The 17,451-nt window shown below is 46.8% G+C and overlaps 2 protein-coding genes across 9 annotated transcripts in view; both read right to left on the bottom strand.

Moving 5' to 3' along the window:
• The window catches only part of LOC309653204 (uncharacterized protein), a 34,154-nt gene extending 32,078 nt beyond the window's left edge, over window positions 1-2,076 (bottom strand). For 3 of the 6 annotated variants that reach the window (XR_014259026.1, XR_014259028.1, XM_082447696.1), the window contains exon 1: window positions 1,209-2,076. Coding sequence is in view for 2 of the 6 variants with exons in the window: in XM_082447696.1 (XP_082303822.1) it covers window positions 1,209-1,831 (623 nt within the window). In the remaining 4 variants the exon portion in view is untranslated. Of the gene's footprint in view, window positions 1-487; window positions 668-1,208 lie in introns of all 6 variants that reach the window. The other 3 variants (XM_082447698.1, XR_014259027.1, XM_082447697.1) reach the window with 3 other exon arrangements.
• A 7,269-nt stretch (window positions 2,077-9,345) lies between these two features.
• LOC309653259 (uncharacterized protein) overlaps window positions 9,346-17,451 on the bottom strand; it is a 29,557-nt gene continuing 21,451 nt past the window's right edge. For 2 of the 3 annotated variants that reach the window (XR_014259053.1, XM_082447827.1), the window contains 2 exons: window positions 10,863-11,082; window positions 9,346-9,558 (listed from right to left, as the gene is read on the bottom strand). Coding sequence is in view for 2 of the 3 variants with exons in the window: in XM_082447827.1 (XP_082303953.1) it covers window positions 9,546-9,558; window positions 10,863-11,082 (233 nt within the window). In the remaining variant the exon portion in view is untranslated. Of the gene's footprint in view, window positions 9,559-10,862; window positions 11,083-11,916; window positions 12,007-17,451 lie in introns of those variants that run through there. The other variant, XM_082447826.1, reaches the window with a different exon arrangement.

The following is a 17,451-nucleotide window of genomic DNA, read 5'->3' on the forward strand; positions in this document are numbered from 1 at the left end:
TTCTGCCTAATCTGCTCATATTTATAGATTTCTTCCTTCAGACAGCATCAAATCAGTTTCATAAGGGTTAGGGGCCTCTCCTGTGGCAATGGTTGCTTAATAAGTTTTAAGGACTCTGGCTTAAGCTGGGTTTAATTTCATCACCGTGTCACAAAAGTGCCATGGTTGCTCTTCCCTATCATTAGGATGATCAGGATTTTCACTGCAACACAGGCATAGGCAACAGAGTGGCACAGCAGAAGATTGCTGGGCCCCCAAGCCAGAGGTGGGTGGACTGAAAACATCTTCTGCTAGCGTGCTGCCACTTGCGCTGCATGGAATTATTATTATTATTATTTTGTCTTTTCTCTCTGTACAAATTCCCTCAGAATATTTTAGATTTCTAGCAGTGCAAATTTACAGCTGTGGGTTTTATCTCCATCTAATCATGAGTGGTCCAGACCTTCTGGGTGGTTATGGGGACAGGGTCGGAGGCCCAGTGACCCACCTCTTGGGCAGCCCAGGAGAGGAGGACATCGCAGGCCATGCAGGACACATGGGGGTTGCATTCTGGAACAGCGTGAACCAGAAGGGTCTGTGGGAAGCGGGCTTTGCAGTATCACGAGGGTGAGGTACCCCCTGGTTCCTAAGCAAGGATGTGATTGGCTTGCTTGAATCGTTCTGCTGGCTGACAAGGAAACACTATTCAGGGATAATAAGCAGGAATGCATCTGGTGCATTTAATAAGAAGCGTTGTTGCTAGAGGACCCTATCTGGCGGAGCAGAGTGGGGAGCGGAATCTGGGATTAGGCCGGTCGAGGCCCTCCCAGTTTTACCAGCCGTCAACTCAGCACACAATACTGCCTTTAGCCCTCACCGCACCATCACCCCCTCCCCGCGCACTCACACACAGGGGCCAGTATACCTGGCTGAGGAGAACTCAGTCCCTGGAGATGGAGGGGTGGACCCGGGGGCGGTAGTTCCCCGAACCCCGCCACTTCAGCGCTATTAGGCACCACAGCAACAGAGGGGCTGAAGCAAGGGGGCTCCATCGCAGCTGGTCGTCCCCATCCCCACCACCAACTCCTCTAGGGACTGGCCAGCAGGCAGCGCGCGTGGGCAGCGGTTCAAAAGCGCAGGCCCACATCGGCTCCAGCCGTCTCCTGCTAAGAGGTCGCCCACTCACCCACCGCCCTCCCAGCTCATGGCAGCCTGGCGACCCCGCTTACCAATCGAAGAAGTCCAGAACGACGTCAGGAACATCAGACGAGGAGAGCTTAGAAATCAAAGCGGAATTTCCAGCTGGGTTTCGGGTCGTCGCCCTCCAAGGGCCGGGTCCTGATGAGCAGCAGGAGCACAGCGGCCCGCCGCATGTCGGGACGCCATAGCTCCGACCTTCGGAGAACCCTGGAGACCGCTGCGGACCGGGAGGAAGAGAGACGACGGGGGGGAGCGGGATAACCAAGAGGAGCGGGGCGCGGACCTCGTGCTTCGGCCAAGAGCCACCTGTAAGGTGAGAACATCGAGGCCAAGGGGAGTGGGGAGGGTGGGGGTCGACCAGCGGCCCTGAGCAAGGGAGCGGCAAGAAGAGCAGCAGCCCAGCAGCTTCACTCCACGCAGCAACCGGACCACGCACCCAGCCGCTGCCCCAGAGCGCGGGGTCTGAAGCACGTCCGGCTGCCGCTGGGCGGGCCCCAAGCCCGGCGCACAACTGGCTCCGCCCACCCCGACGGCAAGCGAGCTTAGCCAATCCGGCAGGCGCCGGGACCCATTGAACGAGATGCGCGGTCCCGCCTCCTACCACAGCCCGTGCGCCGCCCAGCCCTCTGCTCCTTCTGGCGTCCGCAGTCATTCCTTGGTCAGCCCCAGCTCCAGCTCCCTGGCAGCTGGAGAGCTGGGCCGGGGGGTCGGCGGCGTGGGGCACCCCGCCCTGCGCCTCCCCTCCGCAAAAACGCAAAATGTGCTTTTCACCTGAAACAGCGTATGCCCAAGAGTTTGCTTTTTGTGGTGAAAGGAGTAATTTGACCGCCCGGGCTGAATCTGCAGTTTGAAAGATCTGGACACCTTTGAGGAATCAGGACATAGTTGACTGGTGGTCATTCCCAGACCCTCGGACCTCCAGTGAACCAGAGCGCCTGTCCTCTGGAAGGGATAGAGGAGGTTCAACCTGTGCATTTCGTGGCCCGGCTCTGGCCCGTCATCAGGATAGAAATTGGGCTCCGGGAGCCCCCCTCCCATAGCTAAGGGATGCACAGTTGAAGTGAGGGTTCTTGGCTGACAGCATTGAAGGGGAAAAGAAGGCAAAGGTCAGTGTATCGGATCTTCAAGGCAGTGAGCCCCCGGAGAGCAGGCCACTGTAATGCTCCAGCATTCTGGCCCCAGCATGTGGGGGAAAAATGCCTTACATTTTTGCTAGAGGCCTTCTCTTCTTTCCGCTACCCTGAACGTTGCCACAGAGAATAGAAATATCTCAGAGCAAGAGGAAATGCTTCCACTCATTCACTACCCTTCGTCCTTCCCATCTTGGTACCTTGATGAAGCAAGGTCAGAAAGAGGCTTCTTCAGAGCACATAAGCCAGATGGGCAATGAACAGATAAACCTCAGTCATGTTCACCAGCGCTGGACCTCGTGAGGCATGCCATTTAAAAGTGTTGAAATCAAAATGGATTTCAGGTTCACTCTTGGTCAACTAGAATATTCAAACAAACATTCTCCCCCTTCCCCTTTCCTTCAGTATTTGGTGAGAAGAGCTGGGACTGCTTGTGCCCAGCGTATTGCAAAGCTCTAGTTGCATGGAACTTCCTGGGGTGGCTGAGTGTTTTGTACAGCTAAAAACTGAACTCTTTACCCCACCTCGACCCCTTCTCAAGCACCCCACTTTTTCTTTTTAACCATTTTAGAATCACACGTTTTTTAAATGTTTCTCTTGATTTCCTTCCTTCTCTTCACCAGCAGAGCATCTTCACACCTTCGTTTCCCCTCTCCTTTCCCCCTCTTTTTCCTTCTATTGCAGTAAGTGCTTTCTTCTCACTTACGGGGCGGAGCCACATAGAACTAAGCCACATACTTACGTGGGGGATCCCTCTATAACTAACCATCACAACAGCAGTGGGTCAGCTGAGCCCAGCCCTACTGCTCTTAATCCTGCACCCCTTGTCTCTGGTCACTCAGGCATCCTCGTAGAGACAATACTTGCTTGTCAAAAATGAAAAGGTCATTTCCGATCATTTTGTCCAAGCATCTGCAGTGTATATGGGCGGGGAGGGGTGGGGACACACTTTGCTTTATTCTTTACCCTAAACTACTCTACCTCTCACTTCTAAAATGAAAATATCCCAGTCTTGGACCGCAAGCGCCTAGCCATGCTGCTCTCTCATTCTTCTACTCTCTCTACACGTGTTCTTTTATCTCACTGAGCCCTCCTATTCCTTGGCCTCTCTAGTTTTTGCCCATCTGCACTCTCCCTCTTCTACCTCTCCCTCCTGTCACCATTGATTTGGTTTCGGGTTTCTTTTTTTTTTTTTTTTTTTTTTTTTCTGGCCGTGCCGCGCAGCTTGCTGGGATCTTAGTTCCCAGAACAGGGATCGAACCCGGGCCACGGGCCACTATCGAGTCCTAACCACTGGACCACCAGGGAATTCCCTGGGGTTTCTCCTCTTTTCCTTCTTTTCCTGCTCACACTCAGGCATACTAAGTTGTCAATACATCTACCACCGCTTATTCTTCTACGCTTACAACACCTTCCGTTATCTCCACATCCAGTTATCACCCATAGCCAATCAACTGTTGCCTTTCAGTTCTACACACTTCTTCATGTGCTTTCAATACCCCTACCTTAGTCTAGAACGTCAGCATCTCTCACATAAATCACTCCTATAATGAACACGGCATTCTTCCTCCTCTCTGACTTTTCTTCACATTGCTTTCAGAGTGACATTTCTAAAACACAAATTACATCCCAGATTAGACCCCCTTGATGGCTTCTTGTAGCCTTAATAATGAAGTCTCCACTCCTGTCTCTGGGGAAACGCAGATGGCCAATGGGCACATGCACACATGTTCAACATCACTAATCATCAGGGAAATGCAAATCAAAACCACAGTGAGACATCACCTCACAAAAGGACACACGTAACAAATTTTGGAGAGGACGTGGAGAAAAGGGAACCATCCTACACTGTTGGTGGGACTGTAAATTGGTGCAGCCACTGTGGAAAACAGTATGGATATTTCTCGGAAAACTAAAAATAGATCTACCATACGACCCAGCAATTCCACTCCTGAGCATATATCTGTAAAAAAGAAAAACACGAATTCAAAAAGATGCATGCACCCCAATGTTCATAGCATGGTCATTTATAATTGCCAGTGTATGGAGGCAATCTGTGTCCATCAACAGATGAATGGACAAAGAAGATGTGATGTATATATACAAAGGAATACTAATCAGCCATAAAAAAAGAATTTTGCCATCGGCAGCAACATGGATGGACTTGCAGGGTATTATGTTAAGGGAAATAAGTGAGACAGAGAAAGACAAATCCTCAGTAAATTTGAAAGATTTAATAACTGGCTGAATTAAGGGACCTAGAAATGAATGTAGAACTGACTTAAGAAAGGGTAAGTGTTCAACAACACACATGCTGCAGAGAGCAGAGAAAGGGCACGGCTTATTTGAATACCACCTAATAAGTTGGTATTACTAGGTCTACAGAGCTAGTGGGCCCTTTTGTGTGCGTCTTAAATGCCAAGTTTATTGTGTATGCAGTAGAGTCATCAAAATTTTCTTACAGGAATTTGGCATGGCCAGAGTTGGGTTTTAGGAAGGTTAACTTAGCAAGTATATGAAGCATGTATCTGTGGGGAAAGACATGGAGGTAGGAGAAGGTTAGGAGACTAGGGCAAAGTTCAGGCAAGAAGTAATGGAGGTAATGATACTAAGAGTTGGCAAGAATGTGGAGCCAATAGAAATCTCATCCTCTGCTGTTGGGAGGATGAACTAGTACAACTGTTTTGAAAGATAACTGGTGTTACCAGTAAGGTTGAACTTGGGCAGACCCTACGACCCAGAAGTTTCATGTCTAGGCCTATACTCTAGATCAGGGTGACTCAGCTGTTGACATTTTGGAAAGACAATTCTGGGTTGTAGAGGACTGTCCTGTGCATTGTAGGATGTTTAGCAGTATCCTTGGCCTCCACCCACTAGATGCCAGTAGCACACCCTCAGTTATGACAACCAAAATGTTTCCAGACGTTATCAAATGTCACCCTGGTTGGGGCGGAGGGGTCAGTGCGTAAGATTGCCCTCAACTGAGAAACTACAGAAACTCTTGCATGTGGGCATAGGGGGATATGAATGAGAAAATTCGTCGCAAGATAATTTGCAAAAGCATAAAACTGGAAACAACCCACATGTCCATCAACAGGAAATAGACACCCTGTGGAATTTTCATACGATGGATAAACTATACGGCAATGAAAACTGATTACTACGGTTGCACACATCAACATGGATAAATCTCACACACACAAAATTGGGGGGGGGGAGAAAGAGTAAGGCAAGTAATAATACATCTAGTATAATTACATTCACATAAAATCCAAAATGGACAAGAAATAACATTATTTAAAGGAACAGTCCTCTGCCGTGAATGTATAAATAAGTGAATTTTTAACAAAGTTCAGGATCGTGGTTACCTCAGGGAAGGAATGAGGGGATGACGCAGGAAGGGCACAGGTGGGCTTCCAAGGCATTAGCCGTGTTCTAGTTCTCAAGCTTGGTGGTGGGTACCCAGGTTTTTATATTATTATGATATTCCTTACATATATGCTGTATTATCTTCTGTATACATGAACCAGTTCATAATTTGTCAGGAAGTGATGCGGTCTAAAATAACGCAGGAAACTGGAGAGAAAGGCAGCAGAGTAAATAACTAATTGGATGAGAGAGAGAGAGAGAGGGAAGGGCCAACTTTTAGGTGCCTCTTAGAATCGTTTTAAACTCATTTTCTTCATAGATTTGGTGATGATATCAATTCCTATTCTGTAAACACGCATAATTCATTGCTCAGACTTCTAAGAAATGTACATTTTATGCCTCAAAACAGATCCTACTATATGATGTGATTCACAGGACTTGATAATACCACATTTCCCAGAACACCATTGTCTGAGAATCCTGCCCTGTTAGACTTGTAAACGTGTACTCATTTGTATTCCTTGGAGTTATGAGCATCTGAAAATAGGTGGTTTAGAGTAAAAGTGATTCTTCATCATTAACTTTAGTGTCATTAGAATATCCCTAACTGGTACAGAAAACTGTTTCCAACTCCGGCACCCACCCTACCCCTCTGTTTTTCTCCCAATGGTCACCTCTCAGGTAGTGGAATAAAAGGAGATTTTTTCGATCAAATCCTCTCAGATGATGGAGCCATAAGCAAGGAAAATATCAGAACATCCTAACCTTTCCTGGACGAGGCAGAGAGGGACAAGACAGGTCTTTTCCTACAAGGAGCACAAAGTTTTCAAGGTTGAGGGACTCACTGAGAACATATTTTATACGTGTGGACACAGAAAAACCCACAAACACCCAGAGAAACAGGAAATGCAGGATTCGTCCCTGACCTGATTTAAGGACCGTCTCTCAGAGACTCAGAGAAGCCTGATACGTTAGAGCTACAGCAGACCCTCAGAGCAGCAAGCCTGAGCTTCCTCCCTCAACATGAGAGGCTTCAGGTGCATACATGTGGGTAACGTAGCCCACGTGTCCTGTTCCCTGTATACACAGCCAGCACCTCGTAGATACCTCTCAGTCCTGAGAGTATAACACTGACGGTGCCACTCAGCTCTCAGAAGCACAGACTCAGTGAAGAGGAACACACATGCCTCTTGGGGCTTGGGACACGGGGCCACCTGGGGAGTAAAGTCAGGGCCCTAGGGAACTGGAGCTCGGTAAGGGGCAGGGACACGGACTCCCAGCATGCACCAAAAAAGGCTTATCTCAAAAAGAGGTGTGCAGGCGTTTGTCTAAAGTGAACCTCCCGGGACTTCCCTGGCGGCCCAGTGCTTAAGACTCTGTGCTCCCAATGCAGGGGGCACGGGTTCGAACCCTGGTCGGGGATCTGATATATCCTGCATGCCGCACGACGTGGCCAAAAAATAATTATAAATAAATAAATAAATAAATAAATAAATAAATAAAGTGAACCTCCGAAAATTCTTAAGCCCAGGTAAAGGCCTTTAACATTAACTATAGTTAATACATTAACTGTATTAACACAGAAATACACACATACACACCCTGCTGGCATGGCATGAGCCATACAGAAGCAAACCAATTTGAGGCCTTTCGAGGGACCCTACATGGATAAATTTCTACTTGGACTGTTCTTTCATTAAACAATGGTGACAAAAGGCCTTGTGCCGTTTTCTGTTGTTGTTCTAGCCATAAGGAATACCCTGTGTTACTCTAGGATAATGCATTTTTAAATGTCAACCCCAGTGACAGGGGAAAGGGTTGCGGATACCTTACACTAACTTCACTTTAACAGACCTTTATCAAGCATCTACGAAGAAGGAAACACAGTGCTTTAGGAGAGAGAAATAAATAAAAGCCTTTAAGTTCCAAACAATTCAGAAGCTCACACGTTAGGCAGCTGGGGAGATACACACGTAAATAAATAATGTTAATCTACCCTAGGGTACGTGAGGCACTAGCACAGAAAACAGAAAAAGGTATTGATGCTAACTAGCAAGCTCTCAAGCAGCCTTCACTAAATATAGAAATAAGGCCTTCTACCCTCAAACCCCTGGTTCTCCCCTTCTATGGTCCTCTGCTCTGCTCAAGTACCCCTTCCCCTTTTTCCCTTAAAGAAGTTCCAGATATTAGGCCCATTTCCTCCTTTCATTTTCTTTAAATTAGGACATATTTCAGACCTCGACAAAGGTACAGAGAATGCTACACCCATGCAACCATCAGCCGTCTTAAGAAACGTAAGCTTACAAATGAAATTGAAACCCAGTGTACCTCTCCCCAACTGAATTCTCCCTCTCTTTCCATACATTTAACCACTGTCTTAAATAAGTTTATTGTTCTCATACACACCTTTCTGCATACTACATATGTATGCATTACTCCTATGTATGCCTTTTACTACAAATACATGTACCTATAATCAATCTAATAACTTTTGCATGTCTTTAAACTTCATACGTGCATGGTATCATAATGCTTTTATCCTTTTGGAACTAGGTTTTTCCTTCATCTTTTTCTCCCTTCCACTACTGAATCTTTGCCCCTTGTTATAAGCTGAACTGTGTCCCCGCAAAAGATATGTTGAAGCCTTGACCCGCGGAACCTGTAAATGTGACCTTATTTGGAAATCGGGTATTTGCAGGTGTAATAAAGATCAGATGAGGTCATACTGGATTAGGGCGGGCCCTTAATCCAGTATGACTGGCGTCCTCATAAGAAGAGAAAGAACACAGAAACAGAGACACAGGGGAAAACACTATGCAAAGATGAAGAAAGAAATTGGAATCATGCATTTACAAGCCGAGTGATGCCAAGGATTGACAGCAGCCACCAGAAGCTAGGAGAGAGGCATGGAACAGATTCTCCCTCCGAGCCTCCAGAAGGAACCAACCCTGCCGACACTTTGACCTCAGACTTCTGGCCTCCAGAACTGTCAGAGAATAAATTTCGGTTGTTTTAAGCCACCTGCTTTGTGGTAATTTGTTACGGTAACCCTAGGAAACTAACACATCCCTCCGGGAGCTCTTTGTGTCTCAGGCCCCTGAGAATTCTAGTGTCTTCCTCAGCCCAGATCTTACCATCCTGTTCAGTTTACCTGCAACAGTACCAAGTCAGTGAATTAAGGCTGGTCCTACCGTAGGTGTACTTAAACGTTTCCCCCATTGCCCTAAAGCAGTGGTTCTCAAACTTTAGTGTGCTTCAGTAGCACTTGGAGGACTTGTAAAACCCGATGGCTAGCAGCCTACCTTCAGAATATCCAATTCAGTAGGTCTGGAGCAGGCTCTGAGAATTTGCATTTCAAACAAGTTCCCAGCTGCGGCTGCTGCTGCTCCATGGCAGGCCAATAGCGCCATCTGGTCTCCAGGCAAGCTAGGTCATCCGTCAGGTCCTTTCAATAACATATACTAGAGGCTGGGCCACCATCTCTCTCGTCACACAACTTGTTTATAATCTAATATTTTAATTTATTTGAGGCTGCAATAAAAGGATTTGAAACAGGCTTACCAAATAGTTGAAAGAAATCCCTTTCAATGACAGTAAGGTGGGCCGAAAGAAACAGAACAAAGATACGTTGGCGTCAGTGTTATTTAGGTTAAAAAAAAACTGCAGCTTATTCATGTCAAACAAACTTTTATTTTCAACGTGAACAATACTATCAAATTTATCTGTAAAAGGTAAGAATAAAGTCAGATGTCAGTTAATATCCTTTTGGGATGCTGAACTTTGGAACAAAATTTGTATTGTGGGCTAATGAAAACTAGAATATCCGTGAAGAACAAATTCATCTTTTCTTTCGCCGTCCACTTCTTTTTATGCCTTCCAACTGTAGGATGGGATAAGAGTCAATTAACAATTGTACACCAATAACATGCAGCAGGGACTTTCTAAATATGAGTCAATACTATGTACATCTGTTGGCTCTCCAAGGAGAGAACAAAATGTTTTCTTCTTGTAACCCAGAGCCTTGGTTGTCAGGGTGCACATCATTTCACCACACCAACCTCATCTCTCTCTTGCCCACCACTATAAACGCTAGATTTTTTTCTTGAAAGGCCACTCTGCGATTTAAATGTCTTTCCACCTTAAGAGCCTATGCTCCTTACACAAATCATAAATCCCTTATAATCCCAGACCTTCAGTTTCCGTATCTGTAAAATGAGAATGAGGCTGTTATCAAACATCCACAGGTGTGAAAATTAAGAAAGAAAGAGCGTGATACTGAGAGAGAGAGAGAGAGAGATGAGACAGAGAAAGGAAAAGACGAATGGGTAGAGGAAGGAGAAACTAAGATTGAATTACCGACTCAGGGATAGCCAATAATCTTACTATGGCTAATTTTCTTTTCTTTTGAATAAAAAATCTCAATCGAACTAATATTTGTGAACTACTCATGAAATGCAGTCTTATGTGAAATCCTTAACTTTTTACTACTTTGTAAGGAGTCACTTTCTCAAAGGCATTGTTATTCCGAGAGACTCCATTTCTGTGGCCAGGGGATGAAGGTACAGCTAGTGCACAGCTTACTCGCTTTAGCTGCTTCTTCTGGTGACCATTCTCTAAAACTATAGGTCTCTATATTTTAGACCTCTAAAAACATATAGGTCTCTATTTCCAGGTCTGATAAATTTCCCATCTGTAGTAGTCTTAAAGCTACAGGACAAAGGACTTGCGGCTGCAAATGAAATACTTTTCAGAACACACTTCCTTCTATATCATCTAGAATACAAGTCCATTAGTAACATTAAACCGTTTTTCCAAAACTAAATTTCAACAATTTTTTCTTATTTACTTAACAAAAAAAATTAAAAACACGATAGATAGCTAGTGGGAAGCAGCTGCATAGCACAGGGAGATCAGCTCGGAGCTCTGTGACCACCTAGAGGGGTGGGATAGGGAGGATGGGAGGGAGACGCAAGACGGAGGAGATATGGGGATATAGGTATACGTATAGCTGATTGACTTTGTTATAAAGCAGAAACTAACACACCGCTGTAAAGCAATTATACTCCAATAAAGATGTTAAAAAAATAAACCAAAAATAAATTAAGTATGTAAACAAAACAAAACAAAACATAAAGCTGTTAGTAACAGGTATATGTCAGGAATGGTTGCACTATACAATAATACCTGTATTCTCCAGAGCTGCCCTCTGCTGAGACCGTATCCACTTTGGGTCCTTCTTCTGCTTTTTCATTTCCATCCTCTTTCTCTTCCTCAGCATTTTCATACTGATGTGCACTCTCTTCTTTAGTGTCGAATGATACGGACTTTGGCATCACAAGGTGGTGGGAAGCATTTCCCGATTTAAAATCAGCAGCAGAACCTAGTTCTCTGCCCTCAGGAGGTTCTGGAGAAGAGAAATATGTCAAAAAATAAATAAATCAATCAATCAATAAATAAAAAGAAGAGCTGGCCATGTTCCTACTGGTTGATACAACACTTCCATGGGCCTCACACTTCTGCTGCTTGACAGTTTTCACAACATTTTCCCCCTCTTTCCAGTAGACCTCACAGACTGTGCTGCTGATTATTTCTGGCCCTTTGGAGAAGGGATCGAAATCATTTGATTCTCAGAGCATTTTTGTATGTTTCTGCCAGAACGTCACTGGAAAATGTTCACCCAATTTAAAGACAAGTTCTACCGCGAAGCTCACTGATTCCTCAACCACTGAAAAGTGCCCCTGTGCCATTTCATCATTTTCTCAGGTCATCCTACTGGGAATCTTTGCATTTTTAGAAGCCCGTCGACCAAAAGTGAGGTATGCCATTTGTTTGCCCCTAGGTTGGTAGAAAGCAGCATACTTTTTCTCAAGATCATAAAGGTCTTTAGAGAATTGGGCTTCTACTTGTGCATATCATGCCTGAAGGTTTTTGAGAGCTTTGACCCGCTGCTTAACCGCCAGAGGCCAGCGCTGAGCGCGGCCTGCCTTTCAGGCCGATGCCCCAGCAGGGGCTGCGAGGGCCTGGGGACTGGGCCGCCCCTCGCCAGCCTCGGCCCCGTCGTCAGGTCCACACGCCCCAGCCTCCCAGGACTCGGAGGCATCAGCCAGGACCTCGTCCGCCCAGAACTCGGCCTCCGCCGCCGGTTCCTCTGCCTTCTGGGATGCCGCCCCCTCTGCAGGTTCCTGCGGCTCCCAGGGCGGGGTGCCCTCTGCCTGGTACTAGCCCCGCCAGACCTCACCTGCCTCTCCCAGGCCTTCCTGCTCCTGAGGAGGCGCGGCATCCTCTGCAGGGTCCGAGGGCCGTCGGGAGCGGCGCCTGACCATCACGCGGCCGGCGTAGGGCCCGACCAGGACACGGTCGTTGTAGTGGCTGTGGTGCACACGGCAGTGGACCAGATCCCGGAACAGGGACTGAAACTGCGCCGTGGGGGGCCCGTGGCCCGCGACCACTCCCGCGCCCTCGGGCCCATTCTCGTCCTCCTCTTCTGTCTCTTCCTCCTCCTCGACCTCTTCCTCAGTTTCGTCTCCCTCTTCTGACTGATACTCATCCTCCTCCTGGTCCTCGATCTCTAATTCAAAATGTACCTCCTCCTCCTCCTCCTCCGTCTCCTCCTCCTCCTCCTCCTCCTCCTCCTCCTCCTCCACCAGCTCTACATCCCAGTCTTCTTCCACTGCGGCCTGGGCGGCCTCCTGCCCACCATCCTCCCCGTGAAGGGCTCTGGAGAGCCCCAGGGAGGCCAGAAGGGCCGCGGCCCCCTCGGCTCCATCCATCCCTCCCGAAGGGGATGCGCGGACCCCGAGGGGACTGGGGTCGCCACCCGCCCCGCCACCTGGGATCGGCCCTCGCTCCTCTGTGGCAGACATGGCAGGAGGGACGCGCCACACACGGATCGGGCTGCAGTGAAGATCGCGGGGAAGATGGCGGCCGCCGGGCTGAGTATCGCTGAGGGAGGGGATGATGTTGGCAGCGGGGCCTCCGGCACGGGGTGGGGGTTGCAGAGAAGCCGGCTGCACAGGGGACAAGGGTCTGCCAAGATGCCTCTGGGGGCCCCGCCACGGGAAGGGCAGACCGCCGGCCTGTGGAGCGCCCCACCGAGACTGCGCCGAGGCCGCTGCGCACAGGGCGGGAAAGAGCCTGACTGGCTGGCGACGGGAGGCGGACCTTGGAAGGGTCAACCAAGGGCCACGTCCTCCAGCGCCGGCTCTAAGCTCATTTGCCAGCAGCCAAGGATTGACAGCACCGCCGTCCAATGAGTGACCAAGGTCTTCAGCTTCCCTGGAAGCCTTAAAGGCCCAGCTCACCCTGAGCCTCGGTGAGCCCACAGGAATCCCTTCCTTTTCATTCCACCACTGCAAGAGCAAAGCTACAGTGTCCCTATAGGGCGGCGCCCTGGGGTATGAGAACCTGCATGTGTTCCCCATTTGCCACCCTGGGGCAGCTCACGCTGACTGAGACACACTTAGTTCAAAAACGAGAGAGAGAGAAGGTGTATAGATCAAATCTCAGCAACGCTTAAAACCTCCCACAAGAGAGAGCAAGAGAATTTGGAGGTTTTAATGCTGTAAAAGCTACTTAGAAAAGGACATACAAAGTCGATATGGATGCAGTGAGAATGGAGAGTGGAGAGAAAGCAGTAAAGACAGGAGCCGGACAGTGTTTCATCAGGGCTCCCCAATTCATTTCCAGCCTCCAAGAAATGAAGACAGAGAGAGAGAGAGAGAAGAGAGAGACACAGAGACAGAGACAGAGAGAGAGAGAGAGAAGAGAGAGAGACACAGAGACAGAGACAGAGACAGAGAGAGATACTTCTTTCAAAGACTGGGCTGAGCACATGCTCTGCACTGGAGTGTGTACATCCCCTGCCTCCCCAATTCATACGATGAAGCCCGTCCCCCACCCCACCCCGCCCCCAGGAGATGGTATTTGGAGACTGGGTCTTTGGTAGGTCATTCAGTTTCGGTAAGGTCAGGAGGCTGCGGTCCACACGTTGGGATTACTGCCCTTACAGGAAGAGACCATAGATGGTGCTCTCCGCCCACCACCCCAACGTGAAGCCACAGGAAGAAGGCGGCTATCTTCAAGCCAAAACGAGGGCCCTCACCAAGAACTCCACCATGCTGGCACCCTGACCTTGGGCTTCCTCGCCTCCAGAACTGTAGGAAATAAACCAATGTCTTGTTTAAGCCGCCCAGCCTATGGCATTTTATTAGGGCAGCCTGAGCAGACTAATACAGCACGGCACACGTTAACAGGACAGGCTTCCTAGAATGATTTCTCGGTCAACAGTCCGAGACTTTTTGTTGTACTCAGCCCCACTTAGCCGAGTGGTCAAGGGTAACGAATGCTTAAAACGAGGAAGAAATCGACAACTATTTTATGCTAATCCCACTTACTATTGTCGCTGGGCACAGAAGCAAGAGTGGGTGTTAGCTGTAACTTCACGTTCAGGAGAACATAAGCCATGTCCCTTACTTCCAGTAAGCACACCGCCTTGGGATCCAGGACATCTAATTTGACAGACCCTAAGGTTTCACGGATGGGAAGCACACATTCTGCACTGCGCTCCTGGGAAGGTTGGCGAGAAGAGCTGTTGTTGCCATCCTGAGTCAGTATGGACCCCTACCCCAAGTTGGGTTCAAAGGTCAATCAAGACTGGTGACACCACACACACACACACACACACACACACACACACACACACACACACACACACACTACCGAGACGCGATGCAAAGTGTATTCCTTACATGAGGAGGCTTCTGGGGGGAGAGCAGGGTAGCCTTTTCAAGCTGCTCCAAAAAAGACTTGAGAGAGTCAGGAAAGGACGAAATTGCTTTGGGAGTTCTACTGTGATTCGTGGATGGGGCCAGCATGACAGTTCCCTTGTGCTGGCAGTAGCTAGTGTAGTTTGACGCCCACTCCTCCTCCCCTCCACCCTACAACCGCGCCAAAGGAGAGAGTGTGGGGCATTGGGGAAGAGGGAGGGTTGACGTTTAAAAGCCCTCAGCAGTCAAACATCAAAGGATGCAGTCAGACGCTATACTACAATTCACCTCTGGCGTGTGACTGGCGACTGAAACGTGCCATTTTCCTGTAATGGAATTTGAACTTGTGGAAGTAAGCCACTCTGGAACTCTGAGTCCTGCAGCCTAAGGCCGGGTAGGGAGGCAAAAGGTCCACTGAATGCCGTTCAAGAGCCCAGCGTTGTGTATCCTGAGAAGTAAAATGCATGCCTCGGTCACCATCAATAAGGCCCGGAACTCCAAAGCCAAGAAGGAGGGTCTTGGCAAAGCCCTGCATAGTGGCTTTAGTATATATAGAGACACGTGTGACCTGGATTTATAATTTGGGAGTCTGTGGGCCAAGAGATTCCCAGGGCTCTTTACCCCAAAGGGGACAGTTTTACACAAGGAAACGTCGTTGCTGCCATGGGCCGGACCAGACAGCCAGACCGACGACAATGGCCTGACTGTCTATGAAAATGTGCAGACGGGGCTAACTGTTGGCCAGAGCATCCAGCGCTAAGGTGACTGCCTGAAGTTCACTCACTTGTGCTGTCTTTTCGTTGAACAGTTTTACCTATGGTTATTGTATTGATTACTGACAGGGAAAGACTTTTCCTGACCTTTTCCTATTTATTTTCCACATGCCAGCCTTTTTTTGTTCCTTCACTCCTCAATTACTGTATTTTTCTGTTATTAATTTCATTTTGCTAGTGTACAAAGTGATTCTTTATCACTCCTTTCTCTGTAGCGTTTTTAGTTTTTTTATAGTGCTGGAGCTTTTTGTGGGGGCAGTGTCGGTGGTTACACTGGGAGTTACAATTAATATCTTAACTTTATAATAATCAAGTTTGTATTAATACGGAGATAGTTGCAATAGTATTCAAAACCTCTGCTTTTGCCCAGCTCTGCCACATTTCTTTATTTAATTATGGTGACACGTGGCATGTTTGTATATTTGGTGCCCATTAACAGAGATTTATAGTTAATGCTTTATACATTTGTATTTTCAATCATATATGAGAACAAAAAGAGGAGATACAAACCAAAAGTGCAGCAATACTGGCTTTTGCGTTTACCTGTGTAGTTACCTTGGCCTTTGTGGTTTATTTCTTCATATTGCTTCAGATAGGTGCCCAGCATTATTTCAATTCAGCCTGAAGGACTCCTTTTAGTACTTTCTGTAGGGCAAGCTTACTAGCTATGTACTCTCTCAGTTTTTGTTTGTCTTGGAATGTCTTTAACTCCCCTTCGTTTTCCCCACATATAGAATTCTTGGTTGAAAGGGTATTTTTGTTCATTTGTTCTACGCTTTTAATATGTCATTCCAATGCCAGCTGTCCTCTATGGTTTCTGTAGAGAAATGGGCACAAATCTTACTGAGGATTACTTGTAGGTGAGGAGTTGTTTCTATTGCTGTTTTCAAGGTTCACTCTTTGTCTTTGACTTTTGATAACTTGATCATGGTGTGCCTAGGTGGGGATCTCTGATTTTATCCTGCTTGGAGTTTGTGGAACTTCTTGGGTGTGTAGATTCATGTCTTTACTCCGAGTTTGGAGGTTTTCAGGCATCATTTCTTCAATGATTTCCTACCCCTTTCTCTCTCTCCTCTGCCTCTGCAACTGTCATTATGTGTACATTGGTGAGCTTGCTGATGCACATAAGTCTCATAGGCTGTGCTCATTATTCTTCATTCTTTGCTTTTCTGCTCCTCTTTTCCTTTCCAGAGACTGGATATTTCAACTAACCTTTTAAAACTCGCTGATTCTTTTTCTCCTGGTCAAATTTGCTGTTGGACATCTTTTATTAATTTTTCATTTCACTTACTGTGCTTTGCAGCTGAAGAACTTTTATTTTGTCCCTATTTATAATATCTGTCTCTTTGTGATACATCTTTCTCATTGTTTCCTAGTTCTTTGATCATTGTTTCCTTTCGCTCATTGAGTTTATTGAAGACAGTTGACTTAAAATGTATTCTTCTAGTAACCCAAATCCTGTGCTTTACCTCTGACAGTTTAGAGTAATTAATTTTTTCCATGTGAACAGGACACACATTCCTCCCATCCCCTCCAACTTTATGGAAGTATAATTTACAAATAAAATTTCTATATTCACGGTGAACAGTGTGATGCTTGATGTATGTATACATTGTTAAATGATTACCACGGTGAAACCGATTAATACATCTATCACCTCACATAGCTAAAGGTTTTTTGGGGGTGGTGTGTGGGATAAAACTAAGATCTACCGTCTCAGCAAGTCTCCAGCATACCACACAATATCTTAAATTATATCAGCATGCCGTACATTAGATCCCTAGAATGTATTTATCTTATAACTGATCATTTGTACCCTTTGATGAACCACCCCCCAAATAACAAACCTAAACCTGGAGGCATCATGCTTCCTGATTTCATTATTTTACAAAGGTATAGTAATCAAAACAGCATGGTATTGGCATAAGAACAGATGTATACATAGACCAACGGAACAAAATATAGAGCCCAGAAATAAACCCTCACATTTACGCTCAACTATTTGACAAGAACACACAACGAGGACAGGAGAGTCTCTTCAATAAATGGTGCTGGGAAAACTGGATATCCACATGCAAAGATACTATATTGGACCCTTATCTTACACCATACCCCAAAATGAACTCCAAATGGATTAAAGACTTAAACGTAAGGCCTGAATCTGTAAAACTCCTAGAGGAAAACACAGGGGTAAGCTCCTTGACATAGGTTATGGCAATGTTTTTTTTTTGAATT

The sequence above is a fragment of the Balaenoptera physalus genome (assembly GCF_965194825.1).
Source record: "Balaenoptera physalus genome assembly, chromosome: X".
Taxonomy (NCBI): domain Eukaryota; kingdom Metazoa; phylum Chordata; class Mammalia; order Artiodactyla; family Balaenopteridae; genus Balaenoptera; species Balaenoptera physalus.